We start from the raw sequence: 12107 nt of genomic DNA, 5'->3' as shown, positions 1-12107 counted from the left end.
ATGGAGAGAATGGCCTTGCCAAAGAGTCTGAAGAGAGCAGTCCTAAAAAGGAGTTGAAAGAAAATGGCCCTGAAAGAGAATCTAAAAAGAAAATACTCAAATACGATTATGGAGAGAATGGCCTTGCCAAAGAGTCTGAAGAGAGCAGTCCTAAAAAGGAGTTGAAAGAAAATGGCCCTGAAAGAGAATCTAAAAAGAAAATACTCAAATACGATTATGAAGAGAATGGCCTTGCCAAAGAGTCTGAAGAGGAGGCTGGCCCCAAAAAAGAGTCTGAGGAGGATGACTCAGAGAGAGAGTCTGATGAAGACTGCTCTGAAAAACAGTCAGAAGAAGGCTCCGAAAAAGAATTAGAAGAGAATGGTCTTGAAAAAGATTGTGATGAGGATGGCTCCGAAAAGGAGTCTCATGGAAACGTTCCTGACAAAGAGTTTGAAGAAAATGACTCTGAAAACTCAGAATTTGAAAATGATGGCTCCGAGAGAGTGTTAGATGAGGAAGGCCCAGAGAGAGAATTTGGTGAAGACTCCGATGAGAAGGAAGAAGAGGAAGATATGTATGAAAAAGTATTTGACGATGAGTCCGATGAGAAAGAGGGCGAAGATGCGGATGAGAAAGGGCTTGAAGATGCTGATGAAAAGGAGGAAGAAGAGGATGCAGATGGAAAGCTGTTTGAAGACTCCGACGAAAAGGAAGATGAAGATGCAGAGGGAAAGGGAGATGAAGATGTAGAGGGAAAGCTGTTTGAAGATGACGATTCCAATGAGAAGTTGTTTGATGAGGAGGAGGATTCCAATGAGAAGTTGTTTGACGATTCTGATGAGAGGGGGACTTCGGATGGTTTGGGGAATGCTAAGGAAGAGGAGCCCCCGTCCACAGGCAGCAGCTTTGTCCTCAGTAGTGATGATGATGATGATGATGATGATGATGATGATGATGATGATGATGATGATGATGATGATGATGATGATGATGATGATGATGATGATGATGATGATGATGATGATGATGATGATGATGATGATGATGATGATGATGATGATGATGATGATGATGATGATGATGATGATGATGATGATGATGATGATGATGATGATGATGATGATGATGATGATGATGATGATGATGATGATGATGATGATGATGATGATGATGATGATGATGATGATGATGATGATGATGATGATGATGATGATGATGATGATGATGATGATGATGATGATGATGATGATGATGATGATGATGATGATGATGATGATGATGATGATGATGATGATGATGATGATGATGATGATGATGATGATGATGATATTTAATCCCTTCAACTTGCTTTTTAGGGAGTCCCCCATCTACATTTGCCTGTGCTTCAGGGTAATTACTAGTAGTGTTACACGAACATGTGCATAGTGGTAGGATGCCAACAGATTAACGCACTGAAGTGTTTTCATTGTTACCTGTACCTATTAGTTTTAAATATATGTTTATTGGCTGTTTAGTTTAAAACTTCATAGTTACATGCAAGTAAACTGGATACTTGTCCTTTTGTCAGATTTGTTAAATGCATGCAGAATAATATTTTTTAAAGTATTGAAGTTTGTGATATTCAGAAATAAAAATAAGTTGGTAATATGCAGAAACTGGAAAAAAAAATAAATATAGTTTTTGTTGTTATAAAAATAATCAAAAATAAACAAAAATAGTCAAAATACTTAGAAGAGAAGAAACAAGAGAAATGATATTATAAACAAACAAAAATATTCAAAATACTTAGAAGAGAAAAAACAAGAGAAATTATATTAACAGTTAAACACTCCTTCTAATCTTTTTGTAAATAAAAGAATTTGGAAGCTGTGCCTCCTTTTTTGATGACTTCTTTTTGGTCATCATGCTTTTCTTAAAGAAAAGCTTAAGGTGAAAACGTATTACCAAAATCCAAATAAACATGCTCAAATGTATAAAATCCCTACAAACCCAGAATGATTAGCAAATACAATCCAAGAGCTGTTGAGTTTCTAGAAATTCATACTATTTGGAGATTGCATGGCAAAGGGAAACTGCAATGTCCTACAAAACTCATACTATACTGACTTTACTTCTGTCCTTCTGATTTCTGACGGGGGGCATGAAGAAACTATGGGCTTCACTCTAGTCTCACTGGGATTGACTTTCAACCTCACCTGACAGCAAAATGCCCACTACTATAATCCAGGTCTCTAGCGTGCATTTACACTTATATTTCAAAGAAGGCATCGGTGAAACTTCTGGAAAATTCAGGTCTATTCTGGTGTACTTGAATGGAGTCTAATGTCTTCTGAAATCCAAAAAAAATCTATGTGCTTATTTGTTTTCTCTCTACACTAGGTGATACTTCTGGAAAATTCAGGTCTATTCTGGTGTACTTGAATGGAGTCTAATGTCTTCTGAAATCTAAAAAAAATCTATGTGCTTATTTGTTTTCTCTCTACACTAGGTGATGTACTTGATCAACTCACTGTTTCAAAAGATTTAGAAACACAGCAATCTTTCCTCCCTGTCCCTAAGCCCCATCTCTAACACATACCTCTATCCTGACCTCCAATATGTTTTGTGTTCTCATTCAGAAGAATGAAGATGTTGGAGTATCTGACTTTTAGTTTATCATTTTTCAGATACAAATTATATCTCTAGTCCTGATCTCTCTCCAAAGCTCTGGTTCCATTATCTCAATTGCTTTTCATAAACATTTACAATCACATATCCTCCTCTCATGCAAAATTCAACACATTTTTAACCATACTAAACTTTTTCTCCCAAAAGCCTATTTCTTCCTAATTTTCATAGCTTTGTGAATGGCACCACAATTTTATGGGGAAGCTGGAGGGGGGACAGCTGGCTGGTATGGGGATCTGAACAGCACCACAATTTTATCTAGTTATTTAGACAAAAAAACTTGGGGTTGTCTTTGATTCAATCCTGTGTACAGTCAATCACAAGTCCCACTGATTTTTCATTTGAAACGCACATTACCTATTCATTTGTCTTTACTTCTACTTCCACAGCCTTCTATCCACACTGTAATTCCAAGTCATATCATATACCAATCTTCTTAAACATATCACATCCTTCACCCATGCTCATGACCCTACTGTCTATCACATTAAGAATAAACTCTTTTCCATGATTTTTATGTTCTTTGGGAGCACAATTCACACTGTATTCTATGGAGAAGTGCTCTAGAGATCATTCTACACAGAGTGCAACATGAATGGTGCCATCTGGAGCTGTAAAATCCAACAACCCCTGTGATCATTTCTCATAAGCCAGGGGCTATGCTTATCCAGGTGTTTATTTTACCCTCATAACAGTCTTCCAAGACATTATCCCTTTACAGGTGAGGAAACTGAAGCTAAGAGTGGTTAATTAATTGGTCCACATGTTAGTGAATGACATACCCTGGGTTCAAAACGACCAGGCAAGGCTTCTCCACAATAATCATACATGCCTCAGTATCCCTGCTTGTTACTCCTCCATCTTGAGATCCCCTTACTACTCCTCCTCTCTTCAAATCCTGTCTCTTTTCAAAGCCCAATTCCAATCCCACTTTCTCTCCAAAGCATTTCTCATCCACTCCACTCAATATGTCTCCCTTATTTGTTTGTATGCCCATATCCCAATAGCCTAAACCATATCAATTAAGAACCACCCCGAAAAGACTGTTTCATATCGTCATCTCATTGTTTTAGTGTATATGTGTTGTGACTCCAAACAGATTATGTTTCCTCAGTGAAAGGACTATTATCTTTTTTTTTGCTTCTCCTCTAATTCCTAACATTGGACTTGTCATATGTTAGACAGCTTAAATACTTTAAGTATTTATTTACTAAATATTTGCTAATTGCTTGACTCTACAAATGAGCTTGTCAAAAGGCTATAGAAAAAATAGCTTTTCATATACTGTTTTTTTTTAATTCTCTCCTGCCCACCTGGCCTCTACTGTCTGCCTCATAAAGCCAACACCTTTGGAAGTCCTGTGTCATATATTTTTTTCTTTTAAGAAGTAATTTATGAATATATAAATAACCATAAACTGTGTGTTACTCTTGACTCAGAAATTCTACTTGGGAATATAACCCAAAGAAAGGAGAGAAAGAAATAGTAAACAAGGTATACTATTTATAATTACAAAAAATAACAAACGACCTAGATATTCAACAATAGGGATATTAACTCAATAGCCTACTTAAACCTTTAAAACTAACTCTACAGGCCAGCACACAGAAAAATGCTTATGAGAGTTTCAGGTAAAAATAGCTTAAAATAAAACTATCTATGTATTTATGATGACCACAAAAATAACAGAACTGAACACAAAAGACAAAAAATATGATTTCTTATACCAGTAGATCTATGAATAGAATAAGACACTTTAGCTTCTGAGAAATATGGAATGAATAATACTTCATAAAAATATTAAACCCTGTGATCATGTGCTATTTTAAGTAATATAACACTTGAAACAATTGTTTGGTAAAGTGCTTACTATCAGAAAGATTTAATAGTAAACTTTTAAACTTATAAACTTAATAGTAAACAATGTTAAATTAATACAAATGGGGTAAAGAGAAAAACATTGTACAAATAATCTTATTAGATAAGTTATTTTCTAGAAAAAGAAAAACATGCAAATTTCAATTTTTTAAATACATATTTATCAAGCAAAAGTAAACCAAAGCTAAAAAGGGCATAAAATTTAACCTGGAAAACATAATACATACTAGTGTAATACAAGAGACCTCTTCCAAAGCAAATGCTGTTTAAAGTAAAATAACAATGTTTACAATCTGCAAGTGTTGCTCTGGTGTTATGTTGACTTACATGCCCTGACAATAAAAAGAGAACTGACAACCTTTTGAGTGATTCTAACTTTTTACATGGAAACCATATTTTCATATTATCTTACCCTTGCTAATAGTCCAGATTCTGCAACAGACTGTTCTTCTGGGACGGCTACTGGCTTACTCTGCTCAGTTGCAAAGGGCTGGTCAGCTCCATTTTTATAGTGGTTTGATAAAGGTATCTTTGGTTCTAACCATTCGATTGTCGTTCCTGATGAAGTAAGAGAAAACTTTTGCTGAAACTTGCTCATAATCTGGAAAGTTCAGCAGATGTAGATTTTATTAAGCAATTTTGTTTTGAGCCTACAAGACTTAAAGCAATTCAACCTGTTAAGAGACCCTGCAAGTCAGCCACTTGTATCTCATTAACATGAGCACCATGATCAGGTATTTCACAACAGAGCAGCTTGCAACTTGAAATCAGATACTATTTAAAAGAATTGACCCTGAATAGGACTGAACTCAATTCTTGGGCACGTCTGTGAATCATGAAGTGTATTTCCAACTTAACAGTGGATATGCTGTCCTCTCTGTATGAACCCAGTCCCTCTAGTAATCAAAAAGTATGCAATTAAGCTTTAAGGGGTTACAACTATAGCAGGAGTCTGGACTATGAAACAGTAAAATTTCCTTCAATTTGGGATTAAACCTTATTCTCACCACCAATTTTCTAAGCCATCAAAATAAACCCTGGATCTAATTTAAGAATTACAAATACATGTCCTTCTTTTTCGCAATCTTAAAAAAGCCCCAAGTAATTTTTAAACTGAAAGATCCTTCTACTGAATAAATAATAGCTGACCTAGTGAAAGACAGTGGTCACATTTGGAGACCTGTCATCTTCTCAGTTAATGACTCAAATGTCTCCTGTTACCCTCAACTAGTTTAACAAAGTGGATTCTGTGCCTAATCAATAATGGAAAATGTTCCATTTGATTTCAGAGGCTGATCTAGGTTTCACAGAAGCTTGGTTATAAAGTGCTATAATAAAAGATGCTCAGACTACTACAGCAGAAATTTAAAAGAGTAAGGAATTTATTCAGTCTATAACAAAACCCCAAACTTCAGTAAAGGAATAGATTACAACATACCTACCAGGCTACCAGAACATCTTACCTTGTCAGTCTCACTTGGCACTAGGGGGATTTGTGATTGGGGGAAGTTCATGGAGCCTGTTTTAAAATTCCAAAGAAATGAAAATACTTTGCTCCTACCTTGAAATGTTTACTTTTTAATATCAATATCCAGATGTCCTTACTTCTAAAAATAAAATGCACACAAACACTAAATTTAAGAGATCTGTTTTAAGGCATCACTCAACTGACTGGAAACCATAACAAAACTCTATCAGATCAAGCATTTGGTATCAGGCCCCCTCTAAATCAATGATCACTACTGAGCCTTTGGATAACATACATTAAGACCTTATGGAACTAAATGCTAACTTGAACTTAGATTTCATTCTTTTTATCATCTCAAAATTTGAGTGAGAAGGTAATTCAGTTTTTCTTATCATAGTTATAATTTTCTTTTCTTTTCTTTTTGGCAGCTGGCTGGTAAGGGGATCCAAACCCTTGACCTTGGAGTTATAATACCGGGCTCTAATTAAGATAACTGGCCAACCCCTTAAAGTTATATTTTCATTCTCAAGTGACTTAAGAATAAATTTCTTTCTTTCTTTTTTTTTTTTTAAAGATGACCAGTAAGGGGATCTTAACCCTTTACTTGGTGTTGTCAGCACCACGCTCACCCAATGAACCAAATGGCTATCCCTATATGGGATCCGAACCCATGGCCTTGGTGTTATCAGCACCACATTCTCCCAAGTGAGCCATGGGCTGGCCCTTAAGAATAAATTTCTATAGACCAAATTTGGAAAACATGGCAATTTACAATGAGAAATACCAATGCTAGTCAACTGACTCCCCCAAATACCCACAAATCTGTGTTCCAAAAAATAGTAATGTGGGAAAACAACTTCCATTTTAAATACTTCTGTAAAGTTTGCAAATGTTTCACTTTTGTAATTAAAAAACACAAATTTATACTATACATGCTTCCTCAATCATGAAACAAATATTTAAAAATAAGACTGTGTATTAATTTAAACCACACAAATGAAATGTCTAAGAACTTTAAAAATTATATAGTACTTGATTAATCAAGTATTTATTGGGCCGGCCCGTGGCTCACTCGGGAGAGTGCGGTGCTGATAACACCAAGGCCCCGAGTTCGGATCCCATATAGGGATGGCCGGTTCGCTCACTGGCTGAGCGTGGTGCTGACAACACCAAGTCAAGGGTTAAGATCCCCTTACCGGTCATCTTTTAAAAAAAAAAAAAAAAATCAAGTATTTATTAAGCATCTAGTATCTAGCACTGTATTACTTAATGTATTTTTTAGAAATTAAGTAGCATAAACTGGAAACAAACTCCCTTGGTTTCATTTTACAGCCATAATTATTACCAACAATAGAATTAACCCAAATTTCATAGCTCAAGGTAACTCATCCAATGCTCAACATAGGAGAATAGTTCAGTGAACCAAAGTACATCTGACACCTCAAAGGAACACAATGCAGCCAATAAAAATTATGTTTATCGAAAGCACATAGTAAGTGACTTGCCCAAGGTCACAAGTTAGTGAAAGGGCTTAGATTAAGATCCAGAAGGGGGCCGGCCTGTGGCTCACTTGGGAGAATGTGGTGCTAATAACACCAAGGCCACAGGTTCGGATCCTATATAGGGATGGCCAGTTAGCTCACTGGCTGAGCATGGTGCTGACAACACCAAGCCAAGGGTTAAGATTCCCTTACCGGTCATCTTTAAAAAAAAAAAAAAAAAAAGCACATAGTAAATTAGAAAATATTCTTAATATTCGGTGAAAAATATAAGATACAAGCATATATATATTTTAATAATAGGTTAAAATAAACAAAAACTAAGAAGAAAAAACTGCTGGAGGGAGTGCATTAGGAGATCCTGGTCCAAGGAACTAAGGTGGCCAGAAGTAGGAAGGCATTCAATTCGTCTAATTAAGTCTCTTTGTTGTCCTTCAGCATGAGACATCATCTAAGGAAAACAACAGTTCTGTGGGTCCCATTCATCATTTCTGTGTAGCATATATACATACAGTTGCCATTTTAATTACCGTATTTAGGCTTCTGAACAATTTTTAGGACATATTAGGCTTAGAAGTATATTTCAGTTTGTTTGGCTATTTTCAACTAATGAGCATTTTAATGGTACATATCAACCGATAAAACTGTGAACTTTGGCAGTTGTACCTTTTCTTTGGAAGCAATAGTGGACTAAACCAAAACTCAAGAAATGATCCCAACATTTCTACTTTGGTCAACTGATGGATAGATGGATAGTGATGCCACCAATTTAAACAGAAATACAGGAGTTATGGGTTTTGAGTTCAGTTTTTGATATGTTGAGTTTGAGGTCTCTAAAGGAATATTCAATGATATTAGACCTAAAGACCTAAAATCATTTTAGATTAAAAAAAGGACATTGAAAAATTTAAAAAGGACATAATTAGGAGGAATTTGCATAACATTAGTATGACAATTAAAAACCAAGAGTCTCACTGGTTTTCTACTTTTTTTTTTTATTAAGATTTTCTGGAGTTAGCATTACAACGAATGAAGTCCTTCCCATGTTTTGTTCCTCAGTGATAAAACTCTAACTTACCTGAAGGCAACGAGCCCTTCTGATGTGATGCATGCTGCAACTGGAGAATATGAAAGCAGTCATTTAAGCAGTTCATAGTTGCCATGGAAGTAGCTTTGAGCATTAGGAGATCCTGGTCCAAGGAACTAAGGTGGCCAGAAGTAGGAAGGCATTCAATTCGTCTAATTAAGTCTCTTTGTTGTCCTTCAGCATGAGACATCATCTAAGGAAAACAACAGTTCTGTGGGTCCCATTCATCATTTCTGTGTAGCATATATACATACAGTTGCCATTTTAATTACCGTATTTAGGCTTCTGAACAATTTTTAGGACATATTAGGCTTAGAAGTATATTTCAGTTTGTTTGGCTATTTTCAACTAATGAGCATTTTAATGGTACATATCAACCGATAAAACTGTGAACTTTGGCAGTTGTACCTTTTCTTTGGAAGCAATGAAGCTCAAAAGACTTGGCCACATTTTACTAACAGTATAAATTTATACAAGTCATCAGAAAGAATATTCTAGAACATCTTTAATAGCAGCATCAAATATTTCATTCCAAAGTAAAATTAATTTCTGGCCTGGACTCTCAACCACTTTCTTCTCACACCTTTCGTCAGGCTCAATTTGAACCTATATTGAAAACATAATGCCTTACCTGCTTCCTTCCTAACCTAACTTTTCCATCCAGTTAAGCTGATTTTGGAACAAGCACCAGACATAAGCTGTTCTTTGATTAGGAGCCCTATCCACTCTTCTAAAAAGAGCCAATGGAATAACAAAGACTGATGAGCAACCCAATTTTTTACATGAAAGATGAATTTATGATGCTTAATTACTTCCAGTTGTTGAGCAAAAGGTTCTCAGATGACCCCTCCTTTGGACACTAGTTTAATTCACATAGAAATTCTAATGAGGAGAGACTCTTTTAACTTTCAGAGGCTCTATTCCAGATGATTTTTAACACAGTTCATCAGAGGGCTACTAAAAGAGAGATGCAAAATGATCTTACCATATAAATTGAGTATGTCACACATAAAATAGCCCCTGAAAACATGCACCATAGTTAAGGATCAAACATTCCCTTCCCAGAAAAAGAAGGTTTTAAATTAGAAGTGTGGGTATTAAGGTATCTATATATACATATTAATATATGCATATAAATATGTGTTTTGTGTGTGTGTGTAAATGTTTTTGTATATAAATGTGGGGATTACCTCCCAATAATCCAAATTTATGAATAGATACAACCACTCTTGAATACAATTTGGCAATATCTGCTGGAGCTAAATAAGTATAATCCATGATCCAATAATTATACTCATAGGTATGTAACCAACATATACACATATACATGTTCATAAATTCAAATACCCATAACACTAGAAAGGATAAAAAATATTATGGCATATTCATACAATGAAAAAAAGGAGAGCTATATTAACATCATAAATATATTTCAAACATATAATGTGAACTGAAAAGAAGCCATAACCAAGGAGTCCACACTATATAATTCCAGTTTCAAAAGTTTCAAAAATAGGCAAAACAAATCTATGGTGTTAGAAGTCAGGACAGTGACGAAGGATGCAGTGATAGAGAGGCATAAAAGGGTCTTCTAGGGTGCCGGTAATATTTAATTTCTTGATAATCGAGGTGTTTACATGGAGATTACATCAAGAAGTACACGTATGACTTGTTTACTTTTCTATAATATGTGATAAGCCAATAAAAGTTTACTAAAGGAAAAAATCATACCTAAGATATTCACAACATAAATAATCAGAAGTCACAATGTAACACTTGAAAAAGAAAAAGGTGTGTTTCTTTGTGCAAATGGCCCGAAAAAGCCACCTGCTAATACTGATTTCAGAAGTGAAGAGGTCTAAGAAAGAGATTCTTGGCTACAAAAAATACACTTTAAAATATAATTACTGTGCAAATGTTAAAATTTGGTAACCAAAACAAACAAATCAGTTGATCATATATTTACAAAGAAATAGAAAAGTGATTTGTGAAACTATTTTAGTGATTGTTCCTGACACTACATAATACCAGTTCTTTAAGAAGGAAAAAACTTTGGGAAAGCTGAAAACTTAGGTGACCTATGTTTTATAACTAGATATATATATGCTGAATATGGTGATAACAGTACATCATTCAGGTGGCATCTAGTTTGTCTGAAAACCAGATTAGAATTGTGTTTTAATTATCTATCTCAGTTACTAGACTGGTCATTTTACCTACTCCCAGGGCATAGTACCAGCATGAAGAATGCACTGACCATTGGAGAGAACTGATAAATAGTACTAATAATAAACAGTAATAAATTTGTGTTCAAGCACAATACGACACTATTCTCAAGAGTCAGTTGCTTTTGCCAACCGTTACTTAAACTAATGCTGGACTTACCCATGGACTTTGGTAACCAAAGTGTTCCTTTCAAATTCATTCTGAATTATATCTTTGCTCCACAATCTCCTGGAACTGGATAATTCTAGAACAGTAATTATCAAAGTATGCTCTGCAGACCCCTGTGAGGCTCCTTACAGAAGGTCTGTGAAGTCAAAATTATTTTCATAATAATTCTAACACGTTATTTGCCCTTTTCACTGTGGTGACGTTTGCATCAATGGTACAAAAGCAATGGAAAAAATGGTGTAAAAGCAATGGAAAAAACTACTGGAATGTTAGTGAGAATCATGGCAGTGGCACCAACCCTACTAGTGGTTGCTGTACTCTTCACTGACATGCACTAACAAGAAAAGAAAAGACAGTTTCGCTTAAGCACACCCTTGAAAAAGCAGTAAAATACATGAGGTTTACTATACTGTGAGTCTTGAATGTACAGTTAAAATTTTTTTTAAATTTAATTTTATTATTTTTTTAAGTATACATTTTAAAAATTCTCAATGTGGAATAGGAAGTAAACATGAAGTACTTCTGTTGCATACCGAAGTACAGAGATTGCCTAGAGAAAATGTACCTGTATCACTGTGTTGCAAACCAAACTATTTTTTTCACAGAGTACCATTTTTTTTTTTTTTTTTTACTTTTTGTCTTTTTTTTTCATGACCAGTAACAGGATTGCAACCCTCAGTGTCGCGCCCGTACTGCGACTGGCAACGGGATCGCAACCCTTGGTGTCGTGCCCGCACTGCGCTCAACCAGTGAGCGGACCGGTCTCTATATGGGATCCGAACCCTCGGCGGGAGCGCCGCACTCTACCGAGTGTGCCACCGGGCCGGCCCTCACAGAGTACCATTTTGATGTGAAAGAATGACTGTCAGAAACTATGGGTGTTCAGGTTTAGAGGTATATGGTAGACAGTGTCTCAAAATTGAACAAAATGAGCCTGTCACTTAAAAAAAAAACTGACAGTATTTGTTGCCAATTATCAAATTTGAGCTTTAAAATGATAATTAGAACTTTGGAAAATCTATTTCTTTTTTTTTTTTTTTTTGTCTTTTTGTCTTTTTCTGTGTCCGGCAACGGATCGCAACCCTCAGTGTTGCCCCCGTACCGGACCGGGGACCGGCAACGGGATCGCAAC

The 12107-nt window shown here is 35.6% G+C and overlaps 2 protein-coding genes across 2 annotated transcripts in view; one reads left to right on the top strand and one right to left on the bottom strand.

Annotated features, from left to right (window-relative positions):
- LOC103594250 (HIV Tat-specific factor 1-like) overlaps positions 1-938 on the top strand; it is a gene marked incomplete at its 3' end in the record, with an annotated part of 1277 nt that extends 339 nt beyond the window's left edge. Inside the window, exon 2 of the mRNA XM_008577455.1 lies at positions 25-938. Coding sequence (XP_008575677.1) covers positions 25-938 — 914 coding nt within the window. The remainder of the gene's footprint in view (positions 1-24) is intronic.
- OSBPL11 (oxysterol binding protein-like 11) overlaps positions 1-12107 on the bottom strand; it is a 64862-nt gene that overhangs the window by 34607 nt on the left and 18148 nt on the right. The window contains exons 6-7 of the mRNA XM_008577456.1: positions 8573-8774; positions 4940-5085 (exon numbers count right to left, since the gene is read on the bottom strand). Coding sequence (XP_008575678.1) covers positions 4940-5085; positions 8573-8774 — 348 coding nt within the window. The remainder of the gene's footprint in view (positions 1-4939; positions 5086-8572; positions 8775-12107) is intronic.

The sequence above is a fragment of the Galeopterus variegatus genome, unplaced genomic scaffold (genome assembly GCF_000696425.1).
Source record: "Galeopterus variegatus unplaced genomic scaffold, G_variegatus-3.0.2 Scaffold1514, whole genome shotgun sequence".
In the NCBI taxonomy this organism is placed as follows: domain Eukaryota; kingdom Metazoa; phylum Chordata; class Mammalia; order Dermoptera; family Cynocephalidae; genus Galeopterus; species Galeopterus variegatus.
The sequence above is the reverse complement of the archived record's forward strand: the minus strand, read 5'-3'. Positions and strand labels throughout refer to the sequence as shown.